Source organism: Emys orbicularis, chromosome 2, assembly GCF_028017835.1.
Source record: "Emys orbicularis isolate rEmyOrb1 chromosome 2, rEmyOrb1.hap1, whole genome shotgun sequence".
Lineage (NCBI taxonomy): Eukaryota > Metazoa > Chordata > Testudines > Emydidae > Emys > Emys orbicularis.
In genome coordinates, this window is record NC_088684.1 from 2,958,001 (window position 1) to 2,974,557 (window position 16,557).

The window sequence follows — 16,557 nt, forward strand, 5'->3', positions numbered from 1 at the left end:
AGTTCTCGTGTTATGAGAAGGAGTAAATAACACTTCCTTATATACTTTCTCTACACCAGTCATGATTTTATAGACCTCAATCATATCCCCCCTTAGTCATCTCTTTTCCAAGCTGAAAAGTCCCAGTCTTCTTAATCTCTCCTCATATGGCAGCCGTTCCATACCCCTAATAATTTTTGTTGCCCTTTTCTGAACCTTTTCCAAATCCATTGTATCTTTTTTGAGATGGGGCGACCACATCCACACGCAGTATTCAAGATGTGGGCGTACCATGGATTTATATAGAGGCAATATGATATTTTCTGTTTTATTATCTATCCCTTTCTTAATGATTCCTAACATTCTGTTCACTTTTTTGACTGCTGCTGCACATTGAGTGGAAGTTTTCAGAGAACTATCCACAATGACTCCAAGATCTTTCTTGAGTGGAAACAGTTAACTTAGACCCCATCATTTTATAAGTATAGTTGGGATTATGCTTTCCAATGTGCATTACTTTGCATTTATCAACATTGAATTTCATCTGCCATTTTGTTGCCCAGTCACCCAGTTTTGAGAGATCCATTTGTAGCTCTTCGCAGTCTGCCTGGGACTTAACTATCTTGAGCAGTTTTGTATCATCTGCAAATTTTGCCACCTCACTTTTTACCCCTTTTTCCAGATCATTTATGAATATGTTGAATAGGACTGGACCGAGTACAGACCCCTGGGGGACACCACTATTTACCTCTCTCCATTCTGAAAACTGGCCATTTATTCCTATCCTTTGTTTCCTATCTTTTAACCAGTTACCAATCTATGAGAGGACCTTCCCTCTTATCCCATGACAGCTTACTTTGCTTAAGAGTCTTTGGTGAGGGACCTTGTCAAAGGCTTTCTGAAAATCTAAGTACACTATATCCCCCTTGTCCACATGCTTGTTGACCCCCTCAAAGAATTCTAGTAGATTGGTGAGGCATGATTTCCCTTTACAAAAACCATGTTGACTCTTCCCCAATAAATTATATTCATCTATATGTCGAACAATTTTGTTCTTTACTATAGTTTCAACCAGTTTGCCTGGTACTGAAGTCAGGCTTAATGGCCTGTAATTGCCGGGGTCACCTCTGGAGCCCTTTTTAAAAACTGGCATCACATTAGCTATCCTCCAGTCATTTGGTACAGAAGCTGATTTAAATGATAGGTTACAGACTACTAGTAGTCCTGCAATTTCACATTTGACTTCCTTCAGAACTCTTGGGTGAATCCCATCTGGTCCTGGTGACTTATTACTGTTTAGTTTATCAATTTTGTTCCAAAACCTCCTCTAATGACACCTCAGTCTGGGACAGTTCCTCAGATTTGTCACCTAAAATCAGTGGCTCAGGTTTGGGAATCTCCCTCACATCCTCAACCATGAAGACCGATGCAAAGAATTCATTTAGTTTCTCCGCAGTGGCCTTATCGTCTTTGAGTGCTCCTTTAGCATCTGGATCATCCAGCGGCCCCACTGGTTGTTTAGCTGGGTTCCTGCTTCTGATGTACTTAAAAAAAGTTTTTTTGCTATTACTTTTTGAGTCTTTGGCTAGCTGTTTTTTGGCCTTCCTAATTATATTTTTACACTTCATTTGCCAGAGTTTATGCTCCTTTCTATTTTCCTCACTAGGATTAAACTTCCACTTTTTAAAGGATTCCTTTTTGCCTCTCACTACTTCTCTTTGTTGCTTAGCCAGGATGGCACTTTTTTGGTTCTCTTTCTATGTTTTTTAATTTGGGGTATACATTTAAGTTGAGCCTCTATTATGGTGTCTTTAAAAAGTTTCCACGCAGCTTGCAGGGATTTCACTTTTGGTGCTGTACCTTTTAATTTCTGTTTAACTAACCTCCTCATTTTTGTGTAGTTCCCCTTTCTGAAATTAAATGCTACAGTGTTGGGCCGCTGTGGTGTTTTCCCCACCACAGGGATGTTAAATTTAATTATATTATGGTCACTATTACCAAGGGGTCCAGCTATATTCACCTCTTGGACCTGATCCTGTGCTCCACTTAGGACTGAATCAAGAATTGCCTCTCCCCTTGTGGGTTCCAGGACTAGATGCTCCAAGAAGCAGTCATTTAAGGTGTCAAGAAACTCTCTCTGCATCCCGTCGTGAGGTGATATGCACCCAGTCAATATGCAGATAGTTGAAATCTCCCATTATTATTAATAGATCTTCATTGTGGGCTCTGAGGGCAGCATCATCAGCGAATCGAAGTTCCCTGATTAGCACCTTTTGACTTAAGTCGGGAAAGGTTGAAGAGTTTCCCATCTGATCTTGTGTGGAGATACGCTCCATCTTTCAGTTCAAGAGTACCAAGAAGAAGGGTCCAAAATGTGTAGGGGCAAGAAAACATCCTTTCTTCACTCCGCTTTTCATCTCAAAGCTGTCCGAAGTGGACCTGTCAAATTGGACAGTTGCTCTCATGTTGTTGTAGAATGAATGTATAAGACTTAACAGGGTTGATGGACATTCTGTCTTTTCTAGTATTGCAAACAGACCTGCTCTGCTGACTGTGTCGAATGCTTTGGTTAGGTCCACAAAGGCGATGTACAATGGTTGGTTTTGCTCTCTGCACTTTTCTTGGAGTTGATGCAGAGAAAATATTATGGCTATAGTTGATCTTCCAGCCCTGAATCCGCACTGTGATTCAGCGTAGACATGATTCACCAGCTGTTGTAGGCGCACTAAGATGGCTTTTGCGAAAGCTTTTCCCGCTACACTTAGTAGCGAGATACCCCTGTAGTTGTTTCAGTCGCCCTTTTCGCCTTTATTTTTATACAGAGTGATGATGTTTGGGTGGCGCATCTCTTATGGTACCTCACCCTCTTTCCAGCATTTCAGTAGCAGCTGATGAAGATATGGTAACAGGCTGTCTTTCCCGCACTTGAGGATTTCCACTGAGATGCCATCTTTTCCAGGAGTCTTGCCTCATGATAGCAAATCAATGGCCTTGCTTAGCTCTTCTACAGTGGGCACCACATCTAGCTCTGGCATGACCTGTAGAGTTGGTATTTGGTCCAGTGATTCGCTGGTGATGTTTCTTTCTTGTGCGTATAGCTCTGAATAGTGTTCAACCCAACGAGACAACTGCTGGCTTTTATCTGTAATGATTTCATTGCTGTGCGATTTGAGAGGGGCAACCTTGCTGACAGTGGGACCTAGAGCTTTCTTTAGGCCATCATACATGACTTTGAGGTTTCCTGTGTCTGAGGCTGTCTGTACCTCTTCACAGAGCTTGACTCTTGATGGAGGAAATGCCATCAAAAGGCAGATGAGCAAATTCACTCAGTGTTTTTGCCCATGACATCCACACAGGACAGATTGGGCCCTTCAGCTGTGGCTGATAACCAATCTAGGAGTGGAGCCCCGAAAGGCAGGCAGATGGAAGATCTCCTATCCTCTGGCAACTCCTGCAGCGTAGCTGGTTCCAAATGTATCGACTCCCATCCTTCCTTTAGTCCAAACCATTGAAGTCAAGAGGGGGACACTGACACATGGGTAAAGCAGCACCTCCATATAAACTGCCCAGGCTATTGCAGCCACATCAAATGGAGACGACACAACACGGAAGGTGGCAGCTACTGGTTATAAGCTCTCACTTGATTGGCGTAGAGGAGGGTGCCATGGGTCACCTTCGATGGTGGGAGGAATCACTGCGTTCCGTTGGTCAGCCACCACCCGCCACAAAGCCGGGCAGCCCCCGGACAGTTAGTTGCTGACCCGCCACAGTCTTCCCGCCTCACGGGGTGCATGGGACTAGACCAAAAGTTGAATGGCAGACGGAAACCTTGCACCTGGCAAAAATAAGAAACCAAGAACTTTCTGGCTTGGCAGCTGGAATGTCAGGACCATGTGTCTGGGATTGACAGACGATGACGACCTACAATACACAAGCAGCATACAGAAGTCAGCTTTGATAGACCGTGAGCTGTATAAACGCAGTGTTGACATTGCAGCACTTCAGGAAACAAGACTTGCAGATGCTGTTTCTGTCCAAGAGACCAATGACACCTTCTTTTGGCAAGGTGAAAGCAGCGAAGAAAATCGTCTGCACGGTGTCGGCTTCACTGTGAGAAACAAGTGGGTAAAGCTCCTAGAAACACCCATTGGGAAGTCAGAGCGTATCATCTCACTTAAACTTCAGACGACCATCGGCTCTGTGAACATCATTAGTGCCTATGCACCAACACTCAGATCTAGCCCCGAAGAAAAGGATACGTTTTACGACTCTTTGCATCAAATTGTCAAAAGAATACCATCAACTGAGCAACTTTTCCTTCTTGGTGACTTTGATGCAAGAGTCAGTGCAGACAACTCATGGCCAGACTGCCTAGGACATTTTGGCATTGGCAAGATGAATGAGAAAGGCCAACGACTTATTGAATTCTGCGCCCAAAACCAAATGTGCATTACCAATTCATATTTTACAGGAAAAGAGCACCACAAAGTGTCATGGCGACATCCACAATCAGGCACTGGCATCAATTAGTCCTTGTTATCGTCAGGAGGAAAGACCTACCCTTAGTATAGAACATTTGCCTGCCTTTCCATGGTGCTGATTGTGACACTGACCACTCCTTGATTATTAGCGAAGTGAAGATTGCAGCCAAGAAACTACATAGAGCAAAACTTAGGAGCAAGCTCAAAGTCAATGCTCTTAACACCGAAAACCAGAGGAAATGCCAGGAGTTTGTGAAGGCTTTTGAGCTTAGCATGCATGGGAAGTCATTGCCAGAGCAGGCAGAGGAATTTTGGGAAGATTTAAGAACAACAATCCATGAAACAGCTTTAGCTACATTTGGGGGATTTTATCATCAGTGAATTTACACTGACTTCTAGATCGCTGATGAAAATGTTGACTAGGTTGGGCCTAGTACCGAACCCTGTGAAACACCCCTAGAAACACCTCCGTTTGATTCCCCATTGACAACTACTTCTTGAGATCTGTCAGCCAGTTATTAATCCATTTGATGTGTACTCCATTTGCACTATAAAGTGCTAAATTGTAATCAGAATGTTGGGTGGTACTACGCCAAATTACTAACATAAGTCTAAGTATATTATACCTATGCAGTTACCTTTAGCAAACAAACTTGTAATCTCATCAAAGAAGGAAATCAGGTTTGACAAGACCTATTTTCCATGAAACATTGTTGACTGGTACTTATTACATTCCAGTCTTTTAATTCTTTATCAGTTGAATCACGAATCAGCTTTACTATTATTTTGCCAAAGATTGATGTCTGGCTCGCTGGCCTATAGTTACCTGACTCATCCCCCCCTGGCCCTTTTGAGCAGTGACATAAGTTCAACATTCTTCAAGACTTCCGGAATTTCTTTGGTATTCCAAACGACTTGGTTGACTCTCAGGACCAGAAACATGTCAGGTAATGCTAGGAGGCAACACCAGAGGTGCCTGCTTCTGGCCTCTGGGGTGAAAGAACAGGTTAAAAGAGGAAAAGCGTTCATATACAGCAGAGCATGAAAGCATATATCTGAATCATCGAGCTAGAAGTAGATCCTGCAACGGCCAACATGAGGCGTCCCTGAGACTTCAGGTTTACAGGACTGACTGATTATGCTTCTGTTTCAGTATAGAGACCTCTTGCTGACTGCTACAGGGCACAAGATGGCAGGCGGTGCAATTGGCAGTCCACTTACGTCTATTGCAGGGTCCCTGTTTACAGCCGATGAGGAAGATCAAGGGAAGGAGTGTTGTTTAGTGGATAGAACATGAGATTTGGGGCATTTCTATCACTGGATCTGCCAGTGGTCATTCTCTCTTTTTCTCTCTCTCTGACCTTGGGCATGTCACTGACCTCTCTGTTCTTCAGTTCATCCATCCTTAAAGTGGATGTCCTTACCTACAGAGCCTCGTGGGCCCCTGAGCCTGAAATGGGTATTTGTAAAACAATGAAATATCCTTGAATGAAAGGAGCTGTGCAAATGCAAACAATTATATCAAGAACTCCTCTTTATTCAGATGTGCCAGAAATCTGGGCAAATACAGAGCTCGGTCATTTCTAGCTCAGGTTGAGACGCGATGCTGGCCTGCCTTTGATGGCCATGAATACGCTCGGGGGGCCAGGGCAGGCAGTCACCGGAAGAGAGCAAAGAGATTGAGTCAGTCTTGGGCATTTTGGGGAAATGGCGCAAAGGCCAGAGACTGACTGCCTGGAGGTGCCCCGAATGCATTAACCTCAGCAGATTGTGCTCAGCCACACGCAGCTGCACAAACATTAGCACGCAGCCCAGTTTGTGACTGCAAACCGGTTACGTTGTGGCAAGAGGGGCGGACTTAACTGAGCTGTTTTGCCTATGCCCATCAGCACTGAAGGCAACACTGTCGAACCTTAAACAGAAATCAGGTGATGTGGCAGATTCACAATCGCTGTTTCTGCGGTCTTGGTAATGAGTCTGGGGATCACTGTGACTGGGGGGCAGTGGGCAGCACGGTGCTGCGTGGGCAGTGCCCAACCCACCTCGAAGCCAGCTTGAATGCTCTGTGTGTACTTGGTAAACCCTGCCAGTGGATGAGAGATTTGCTTTCTTCATGCTTGCAGCTTGGCGGCAGGACCAGCCCTGTCAGTCACTAGCAGCGCCCCGCCCCCCCAAGTTCCCACAGGGCTACCTGCCTCCCCGGTGGCTCCCCCACCCTTCCCTGCTGCCAGGCTTTCAGCAGGAAACTCCAAACTTGAGATTTTGACCAAGGTCTGGCTTAGTGTCTGTCTACTTCTCCGCCACGTCCCCGCTGCATTCGCCTTTTGGGGAGATTGTCCCCTCAGCTCTGTTTCCCCTCCTGAGGCACTAGCTGTAGCTGGTGCCCTTGCAGATTTCTGGGTGGGAGCTCTAGACCAAGAAAAGCCAGAGGCCAAAGGATGGGTCTGTGTCTCCTGCTTCCCCCAACTTAGTCCATGTCTTACTGGGGAGCTCAGCCGACACTCTGGGCAGAGTGCAGTTTCCCGCACAGCCCAGTCTGGGCAGGATAACCTCAGCCGTCCCCTCTTTGCGCGGGGAGTGAAGCCAGAAGGGCAGTGCACCAGATGGAGAATTGTGCTGGAAGTCCTGCATCCCACTCCAGCAGCCATGCATCTGACTGCAGTGCTTAGCTGCCTCCTTCCTCTGTGCTTCCCCGCGGGTCGTGGATGGAGGGCACTGAACACAGCACTAATTCTGCCAACGCCAGAGAGTGCGGTAAGGGGTCTTCAGGCCCAGCTCCCTCCCTTTCTATAACAGCGCCGCCCCCCATATTCCAGGCTGAGATCTCCTGGGGAAACACAGGCCCATCTGGCCCATGTGGATCCTACGCTGTAGAGAGGGGTAGAGCTTTGAGGGGGCCCGTCCCTGGGTCTCAGGCCAGAACCTTCCTGGAGAAAGCCAGAAGTGTTCCCGTGCAGGAAGGGAGACACTAAGCCCCGCCTCTTTGAGGGCAGAGAGGTCACTAGTCACTTGAAATATTTTTGGACAAATATCTGTGCCCAGTCTTTCTCCCCACCTCTGAAGCAGGCTCCTAGGGGCAGACTCCCAAAGGGGAAATATATCACCACCAGTTCCCCTGCTCACCTACAGAGAGTGCTACATGGCAGAGCCATGCGGAAAAAAACAGGCTACAGACCTGCTGGTTTCTTTGGTTATGTGCATGTGAACACACAAAAGGGAATTCTTCCTCCTTATGGGAGAGAGGCCAGCTGTCTGGATCAGAATTAGGGGATCCAACAATAATATTGGATAATATATAAGGATCGACTCTTACAGGCAGTGTATTGGGAAACTACGGAGGTCTGCAGCTGCTGTAGACAAGGGGTAGCTGTATATCCCGCTCCTCATGCGCCTTTAGAACAGTGGTTCTCAACCGGGGCCCCCTGGGGGGGCCGCAAGCAGGTTTCATGGGGTCTGCCAAGCAGGGCCAGCGTTAGACGTACTGGGGCTCAGGGCAGAAAGCCAAAGCCCCACTGCAAGGGGCTGAAGCCCAGGGCCCTGAGCCCTGCCACCTGTGGCTGAAGCGAAAGCCTGAGCAATGTAGCTTTGTGGGGCCCCCTGTGGCGTGGGGCCCCAGGCAGTTGCCCTGCTTGCTACCCCCTTATGCCACCCCTGGCTTTTATATACAGAAAACCAGTTACTGTGAGATAGGTGGGCCGAGGAGTTTTTATAGCATGTGTGGGGAGGAGGGGGGGGGGGGCTCAGAAAGAAAAAGGTTGAGAACTCCTACTTTAGAAGACGTAATAGGGGGCTGGGGGGTTCCTGCCACCTCTAAATAACGGGAAGTATTGGGCTGGCATCTCCAGCTGCTGCTGCAGGTCACCATACCCTAATGTCCAGGCTATTGTTCCTGGCTTCTGTTGCAGGTTCTGTTTTATATGGGTTCTTATACCATGTTGATCATCGTAGCTTGACATGCATCACTACTGCTACCTCCATCTCCTCCTCTCTGTAGCTGGCCATGGAATGAGAAGGGAGACAACAGCCCAGGCCTGGAAGAACAAGCAGGCACCCACCATTTTTCTTTCTAGTCCCCTGGCCTCCATGTTATAAGGCTGGAAGGTTCTTCAGGTTGCAGCCAGTCAAATTCAGCCTGGTGTCGCTAACAAAGGTAACGATGGCTCTTGTCCCAGCTGGTCAAGGACACTCAGCGTTTCTCCCTAGGGGAGATTTTTACCTGAAAAAGTGACCGCCTCACCATACAGGCCCCTCACAGGCAAGCGTTACCTCAGCCCTAGTCCCCCGGGGGCCTGGAAGCTTGCAGGTGGTCTCAGACCAATGCCCTCCCTCCCCCCCACCAAAAAAATAAGTATGAAGTGTTATCTGAGAGCATAAGTGCCTCTGCCTGCTCTGGCAAGCAATGCCAATGTGAGTGAGCAGCACTGCAAGGGAGGGGGGGTCCCTCTCGACCTGCCAGTCCCACGGCATAGTAGGATAGAAATCAGTATGACAAGGGCACATGGGGCTTTGGGCAAATCACTTCCCAGCTCTTACTCATACAGTGGGAAACTTTTTGCAAAGCTGAGGCTGTTGAGAGTCATCGGAAAAGCTGACTGACTATCCTGGCTCCTGACAGATGCTATAGCAAGGAACCCGGGTCACATGGCAAGTTGAAGCATTCCCTGAAGTACGACAGGAGAAAATACCATGCTGCAAGTGGGAGCTAGAACAAGTGCAGGATGCTGGGGCGAGGTCCACAGCTGCCCTCCGTTACCTCAGAGCTGTCTGCATGACCCTGAACCAGCCCTTTCTGGAGTTAGACCCCGGATTATGGGCGCAAACGGGACACTGCAGAGGCAGTACTCTGTGAAATTGCAAGAATCCCAGGAACAGCTTTGTTCCATTCCCAATCTCAAGCAACCCACGGAAATGCAAGAATGTGAGTGAAAACCATCCACCATCTACTTCAAATTGGGGCAATAAAACTAATTTCCCCTCCTGTTTCTAGCCTCAGAGAGTTTGGAACAAACAGAGCATAGTTCTGTCTGAAGCATGTGAGCGAGTTCCAGTGGGAGATTTATCTTTGCATTCCCATGTTACCATCCCTCAGATAATTGTTCCATTCTGCCACTGGATAGCAAATTCCCCTCCTCCCCCAACATGGATAAACACTATTTGATCTGACAAGTGCTCCCAGGGTCTATTTCAGAATCATGGTAGTATTAATACTGGTTTTGAGGAAGAAATAAATGTACTTTATTCTGAAACGCAGTGATACAGTTTCAGGAGTATCAAGGGTTACATTCTTGTTCTGATTGTGACAGTCAACCCATCTGATGGGGTTTTCATGAATAAACTGAGAAGAATGTGATCCGCCCTACCCCAGAGAGAAATAACGATTCCTGATCTAAGTGGAGTAAGCTTCCTATCTCTGCATCGCCCCTCAAGAGGGAGGCGAAAACCAAGACTGAAATGGCAGAAGTTAGAATAAGCAGAGTGGAACCTGCCCCCTGAAGCATCCAGTCATTCAAAGTCAACTTGAGGGGCTGGTGATTGACCTGTTGGCAAATGGAAACAGCAAAATGCCCTGTGGCCTCTCCGTGTGTCAGGACCTGGGAGGGGAGGTGGTGAATGACCTCTTGCAAAGCTGGGCAAAGTATCTGCTCTACACCTTTTCCACTGGTCCCCAGGATTGTACAAATGATCAAAAGCAGAGAACAGCAGTGATGCTGTTGAAGGGGTTATGGCTCTCTGGTCTGTGGGCCTTCGGCTGTTTCTAGCTCATTGTTTGCTATTACCAAAAGCAGTTCTCCATCCAGGAGGAGACAGATTCAAAGTGGGTACTTGGATGAAGTGATTTAAAACGCTCATGGACCCTCAAAGAAGTTGACAAGTAGAACTTATTCTGCTGGCTGCGCAAAGTGCATAGCTTCACTAGCATGTAACTCAAATGAAGCTTAGCCATGAGTTCCTCCAGGAGGGCTTCAGTGTGGGTATAGGAGTGCCAAGCCCAAAAGTCAAGTCTCAGGCGTATAATGTTCAAGAAAAGGAAGTTTTGTATGAATCCCGACATTAAATATTCCATGAGGGTAATGACCCACAGGACCATAAAGCACGACCGTGGAACCTCATACCGCTCCTTATAGCATTACCCAGGTTAAACCCCTGCAGGAGTTGTCTTGGTTTATTATTCGAGTAGACCTCCTGACAGCTACTGTCTCCAATCAGAGAAGTTTTTGAAGTTGGGAGCTTTCTTTGATGAGACCCAGTATTGTGCTTCTAATTCAGACGCGTAGTTCTGAACTGTCAAGGCATTGATTCCCAGAGTAATTTCAGATATTTTTCTTCCTTCTGTTAAGCATCAAAATACAGTCCTTAGGAGCACTGACAGTCTTCGGGTAGAGAAGTCTTGTCTCCTGTATTGAGATCAGTTAGGTGGTCATCAAAACATGCATTCACCATAATGCTATATATGGGTCATCCAGTCTTTATCCGATGCCTTTTTTGGAGGGCTGGGAGTGGGGAGCAGAAATCTTCTCCACACCTTAATGCCCCGGGGAATATGGAGGACATGTAATATACTTGCTTTGGGATGTTCATATTTAAAGGATGATCCTGCTTTCAACCCTGGAGGCAAACTGCTGTGAAGATCCCAGTGTAAGAGATCTGTGGACCTTAGCACAAGGAAGAATAGGACAATTCATCTGTACTGACCTGAAAACTTCCTTTCTGTGAGTAATAAGGTCCACAGATCAGGCCCACCCTGGGACAAATGGATCAACCAAAGTAGAGAGACAAACCGACAAACAAAGATTCAGGTTTGTCTCAGGGGGAATTCTCCATTCTCTGCAATAAGAGAAATCGTTGTGCTTTTTCCTGAAGGTCTGTTTAACGGAGTCTGTTGTTCAGGACAGTAGAATTGAATTCTCCTGGCTTTGGAAGCTCTCTCAACTGGAGGGAATGTCAGAGGGCAGGGCATTCCCCTGCTTGCCAGTGACTGACAGGTCTGGTTCTGCTCCACGCTGTATGCAGGCTGAAGTACCTATTGTAACCACTCCTAGGAGCAGGTAGGCCCAATGGTTTGAATAAAGACCTTAGATCCAAATGGCTCCTTGGTTCTTTGGTAATTCTGGCTGAGCCATTGACTCAGCGTGTGACCTTGATAATCCACTTGATCTTGTGCCTTGTTTTAACCCAGCTGGAAAATTTGGTGAAGGAACCTCCCTAATCAAACCAGTAGTTGCTTTTGAGCCGTTTGTTTCCCAGGGAAAGAAATCGCATGATACAATAACTTTTATTTTGGATGGCATCAGTGCATGATCTCCACACCCTCTGCAGAGTTGAGTGGCAGAGAGAGATTAAGAGATCTGGGCAAGGGAGAAAAAGAGATGTTTTTTATTGTATTCCTTAGATTTGTTTAAAGCACCTCTGGAAATGTCTAGATATTTGCATATTTGTATAAAAATAATTTGACCTTTTAAGGAATTGGACAGTTGATGAGGCAGAGAGTTCCAGGCACTAGGAGCTGCAGTGGAAAAGGCTCTTGTCTGATTAGAGGCGTATCATGTGACAGGGCAGAGATGATACATGAATGGGGAGAGGAGAAAAAAGAATGAGGCAAGATGCAGGATTAGCTGGGGAAAGGCCACCAAGAGCTTGAAAACAAGCAGAATTCTATTCTGTTTAGGGGCTGTATCCGGCCCCTGACACCCTAGTGTCCGAGTGCCTCCCGATCACTAATGGATTTGATCTTCACAGCCCCTCTGGGAGGCCAGGGACTGCTATCCCTGTTTCGAGGACAGGAAACTGAGGCACAGGGTGGCATAAGGCACTTGCTTAATGTCACTCAGGAAGTCTGTGGCTGAACTGGGAATTGAACCCAGGTCTTCCAGCGCCTGGACCTAGATCTGCTTTGCTTTGCTTTTTAAATGAAATCTAAGCCCAGTGGCATTGCTTTGAGCCTGAGGGGCGGGAATCCCATTTCTTTGTGTCTCAGGAGGGTGGGCGGAAACATCCTGGGAGATATGAAGAGCTGGAGCTCGGGGAGGCTGAAGGCAGAGAAGAGGAGGACAGGGCTGGGGACTTCTTTCCAAATCATCATTCGTGTGACTCTTGAAGAAGAATGTAAAACAAAGGCCATGAAAACCTCCTATGCAGTGCTACCGCTAGCAGAGGGCACACCTAGCTGTGGACTCCTGGGGAACAGATTGCTTGTGGGCAGGATAGAGAAGAACCTTGTCTGAACCCTTTGATACACATTGTTATTGCTTTCTCTGGGTCTTAGTCCAAGGATAGCATCTCCTGCTGGCTGTGGGGGGAGAAGAAGCCTGCACAGATGCAGACTTCCTCTTGGGCACTGACCAGTTGAACCAGTTCTTTCACACTCTCCAGGAACTAGTGGTGTTTCCAAAATAAGCAATGCAAAGAAATTCCATCTGGAGTCCGTCATTCTCTAGTTTGCTGAGGCAGCTCTCAAAGTGGAGGGGCTCTGATAAGGTGAGAGGATTACCTGCTTCACAGTCCTTGACCAAGGCTCATCTCCATGCCACCCACGGTGGATTCTGTCACATGAGCAAAAGCGGATGTATTCATAATGCGGGGCAGTCAGTGAGAGATCTCAGAGCCCTCTCAGTTAATCTGGCTTTCGCTTAACTGTGACCACAGCCTTATAATCTCCTTGGGTTTGTTTTACCGCTTTACCTGAGGATTTAGAATGATAAACATTAAGAGATGGGAAAAGATTTTGGATCATCTGGTCCTTGCTGCAGGGACCAGTGCAGGACTCTTCCTTACTCTGATGACATCTAGTGTTTTGTCGAGGCTAGTGTTAAATGCTTCCAAAGTTGAACTGCAGAGCAACAGACGTGCCGATTTCCTTCTCTGCTGGGGGGGGGGGGGGGGGGCTGGAGCCTAATCAGTTAAATAAGTCTAACTTGGGCTCTTTGACACACTGTATTTTCCTTTTTTGCCCACTCTGGGTCTGAGATTGGTGGTAATTCAGTCTCCTTGGGAAATAGATCTTGTCTTTAACTGTTGGTTTTACCTTCCTCTGCCCATCACTGACCTTTACTTTTAAAACCTGACCTCACCCTATCTCCACCCCACTTGGTGACTAAGGCATAGTCTATCTTAAAACCATAACCAGGGCGGGGGTCTACTTACAACATGGCTGTCCCCTGACTCAGCTAAAAATGGTCAAAAACTGTACTGTAGATTGGCGCTTACCTGTGTCCCTGTAACTGGTGAAAGCCTTGGGCAGTCCAACATCTTAACTCAATTAGAGGCACACAGCCGAGGTCCTGCCCGTACTGTAGCTTTAACCATTTACTATCAGCTCCTGTGACTCCTTTAGTTGTAGCACAGATTGTATCTCCCAGTGCTCCAACATTCCTGGCTAGACAAAAGAGGCAGCAGCCAGGGAGGGAGCCGTAGAGGGTCTAGCACGATCTGTGCAAAGAAAACCTGCCATGTCCCTAACACCCCAGTGATGAGAGAGACAAGGGAGAGGACGGGTGATATGTTTTATTGGACCAACTTCGCTTGGTGAGAGAGACAACCTCACCCATTGTTTCTCTAATCTCCTGGGGCCAAGACAACAACAACACCCCAGGGATCGACATTTTAGATCTCCAACTACTGGTCCTATAAAAGGCTGTCGAACAAGGCTTATGGAAATACTCCCATATCTGGCTGCCCTGGATCTTCTGCACAGTGATGTGGCTTGTGATTGTGCGGGTCCCAGCATACAAAGCTTCACCTTAAACCACCCTTCACTCGAGAAAGATCAGATACAATCTACAGCCCATTTTAAAATCCAGCCACAGTACCTGGATCGAAGTGCCTGTGGCAGTGAATTCCACAGGTTAACATCACACTGCATAGGTCAGAGTTCCAGTCTTAATGTTGATAATTTTGACAGATCGTATTGATATTTACTTTTAAGCATTTTTCTATTTTTATGCATTTAAATTTTCACTGTTGCACAAAATGATGGGTTTTAAGCCTTTTTTATTTGTATTGATTTAAATTTGTGGGACGTTTATGGAGAGCTCAGACAATTATTTCATGACAACAGAGATTGAGATTCAAAAAGTTAAGGCTTTATAACTGTTAAAACTCAAATTGTCCAACATCACATGTCAAAATATACAAATTAAATAGCCTTCCACCAAACCCCAGCAGGTTCTCAAGCAGCGTTTTTCTTAATTTGCCTCTCTGTAAATTTCAGTTATTATCGTTGGAAATATTTGACGGCTTGTGTGTGTTCAGTGAAATCAACATTTACTGATAAAAATCGAAGCCTTTCCATTTCCTTTCATTCCTTTCGTTTCCTTTTCAACGTCATGTCCTTTAATATTGAGGTGTCTCTGTGTTCTCTTGCTAGTAGACAGTGGTGAGAAGGAAGAGGGACTGGCCAATTTGATGATGTCCTTGCAAAAGCTGAATACCTCAATCAAGCCCCCCTCTTTCCTTTCTTCTTTCTAACCCAAGTAACACTCCTCTTGGCATTCTCTCATTACATTTAAATCCCCCCCGTGACCCCTAATCACCCTCGATTTCTTTCTCTGCAGCTCTTCCGTCTCTGCTCTCTCTTTCTTGAGGTCAGGCCATCAGAACTCAATTCTCTTTCAGTCCAGGGCACCTGCTGGCATGCAGGGGACCACCCGGTCTTTTAGGGGTGAGTTCTGTTTCTAGGTTGCCCTGAAGCAGACATAAGAGCTGTGTGTGCAGTGCAAGACACGTTTCCGTTACAAGGGGAGGTTCTTGCCCCTGTGCTCTTCAGGACTGGGGGGGGGGATTTTCAAATGCACATGGCAGCTAGGCACATAACTCCCACTGAAAGTCAAGGAGAGTTAGGCACCTGACTTCCATTTGTGCCTCTGAAAATGTTTGGCTGTGTCCTCTCTCTGCCTTGATTACACCTACCAGCAATCCCTCTGGATCCCCCTGCCCCAGTGACCCTTGTAGCTTCAGGTGAGTGTGTGGAGACCCCTGTCTAAAAGCTCTTTGTTTTTACAGTTTGCCAGTTCCTTCAGCGTGGCATCAGCCCCAATTTGTACAATGAAGATGGCCTCACTGCATTGCACCAGGTAAGCAGCCTTCCCAGTTCCCCGTCGGCAAGAGCCCTTTTCAGCTACCGAGCCTTCCCCGCAGTCCGTTCTTCTGCCACACTCACTTTTCAGTGTCCAGTCCCCGCACTTCTCCTGTTCAGTACTCGTCTTGCATCCCCCAGGTGCTCTCCGGGCTCCTAACTTACCTTCACTTCCTCCAGCCGCACTGGGTTGGGAGGCTGTGACATCACCAAGGCAGTGCCTAGCCAGTCCTGTGCTAGTAACTGAGGCAGAAATCTGTCCTGACCCCCCTTCTTTCTCTGTCTCCACCTTCTAGCTAAATGTGTCCCTTCTCACCTGAGTCCGGGACACTGCTCCCCAATCCCTTACTGTGTGGAGTAGCTGCACCAACTATCAGACACCAGCTTTGCAGGAGGGAAGGGCCGAGAAACAGGGTCAGTATTTTTTCTTGGTCACGACGGCTTTAAACTGAGTTGAAGCTGCAGGTTCTAGTCGTGACTCTGGAGGCACCACCTGGTGATTCCAGAGGGATCATTCCTATTTTCTTATCCCCCAATACCCCAACCCCTTGGATCCTTGAAATAAGAGATGCTGGTGCCACAAGCGACGACATCTCTCACTGCAGCTATAACTGCTTCTGATGGCCTAGATCTGGGCTCTCGAGACTTTGAAGAAAAGGCAGACGTTGGGCCAGACTTTTCTCGCGTCTTGGGCTGGAAACACTAGTGAGGGAGGGACTGAGTGTCAACTGGAAGCTACAAGGTGGTGCTTTAGCAACCACAGACAGGAGTGCAGCTTGAAAAGAAGGTAGATTTTTCTTCCCCAATGAACATATCGTAGAAATTAGTGCCTGAGTTTATCACTCACAATGGTTCCTGCACTTCAGAGCATTTACAGTCTCTCTCAGTGATGATAATAAAATGTCTGGCTCTTCTCCAGTACCATCCAGTGCTTCTCAAAGTGATTTCTCTCTCTCTCTCTCATATCTTCATGACCCCGCTGTGATCCAGAGAAGTTCTACTGTTCGGAGCCAGGAATTCCTTTAT

General features: G+C 47.0%; 1 protein-coding gene across 1 annotated transcript in view; it reads left to right on the forward strand.

Moving 5' to 3' along the window:
* PPP1R16A (protein phosphatase 1 regulatory subunit 16A) overlaps positions 1-16,557 on the forward strand; it is a 50,857-nt gene that overhangs the window by 14,648 nt on the left and 19,652 nt on the right. Inside the window, exon 2 of the mRNA XM_065399784.1 lies at positions 15,459-15,529. Within this exon, the coding sequence (XP_065255856.1) occupies positions 15,459-15,529 (71 nt within the window). The remainder of the gene's footprint in view (positions 1-15,458; positions 15,530-16,557) is intronic.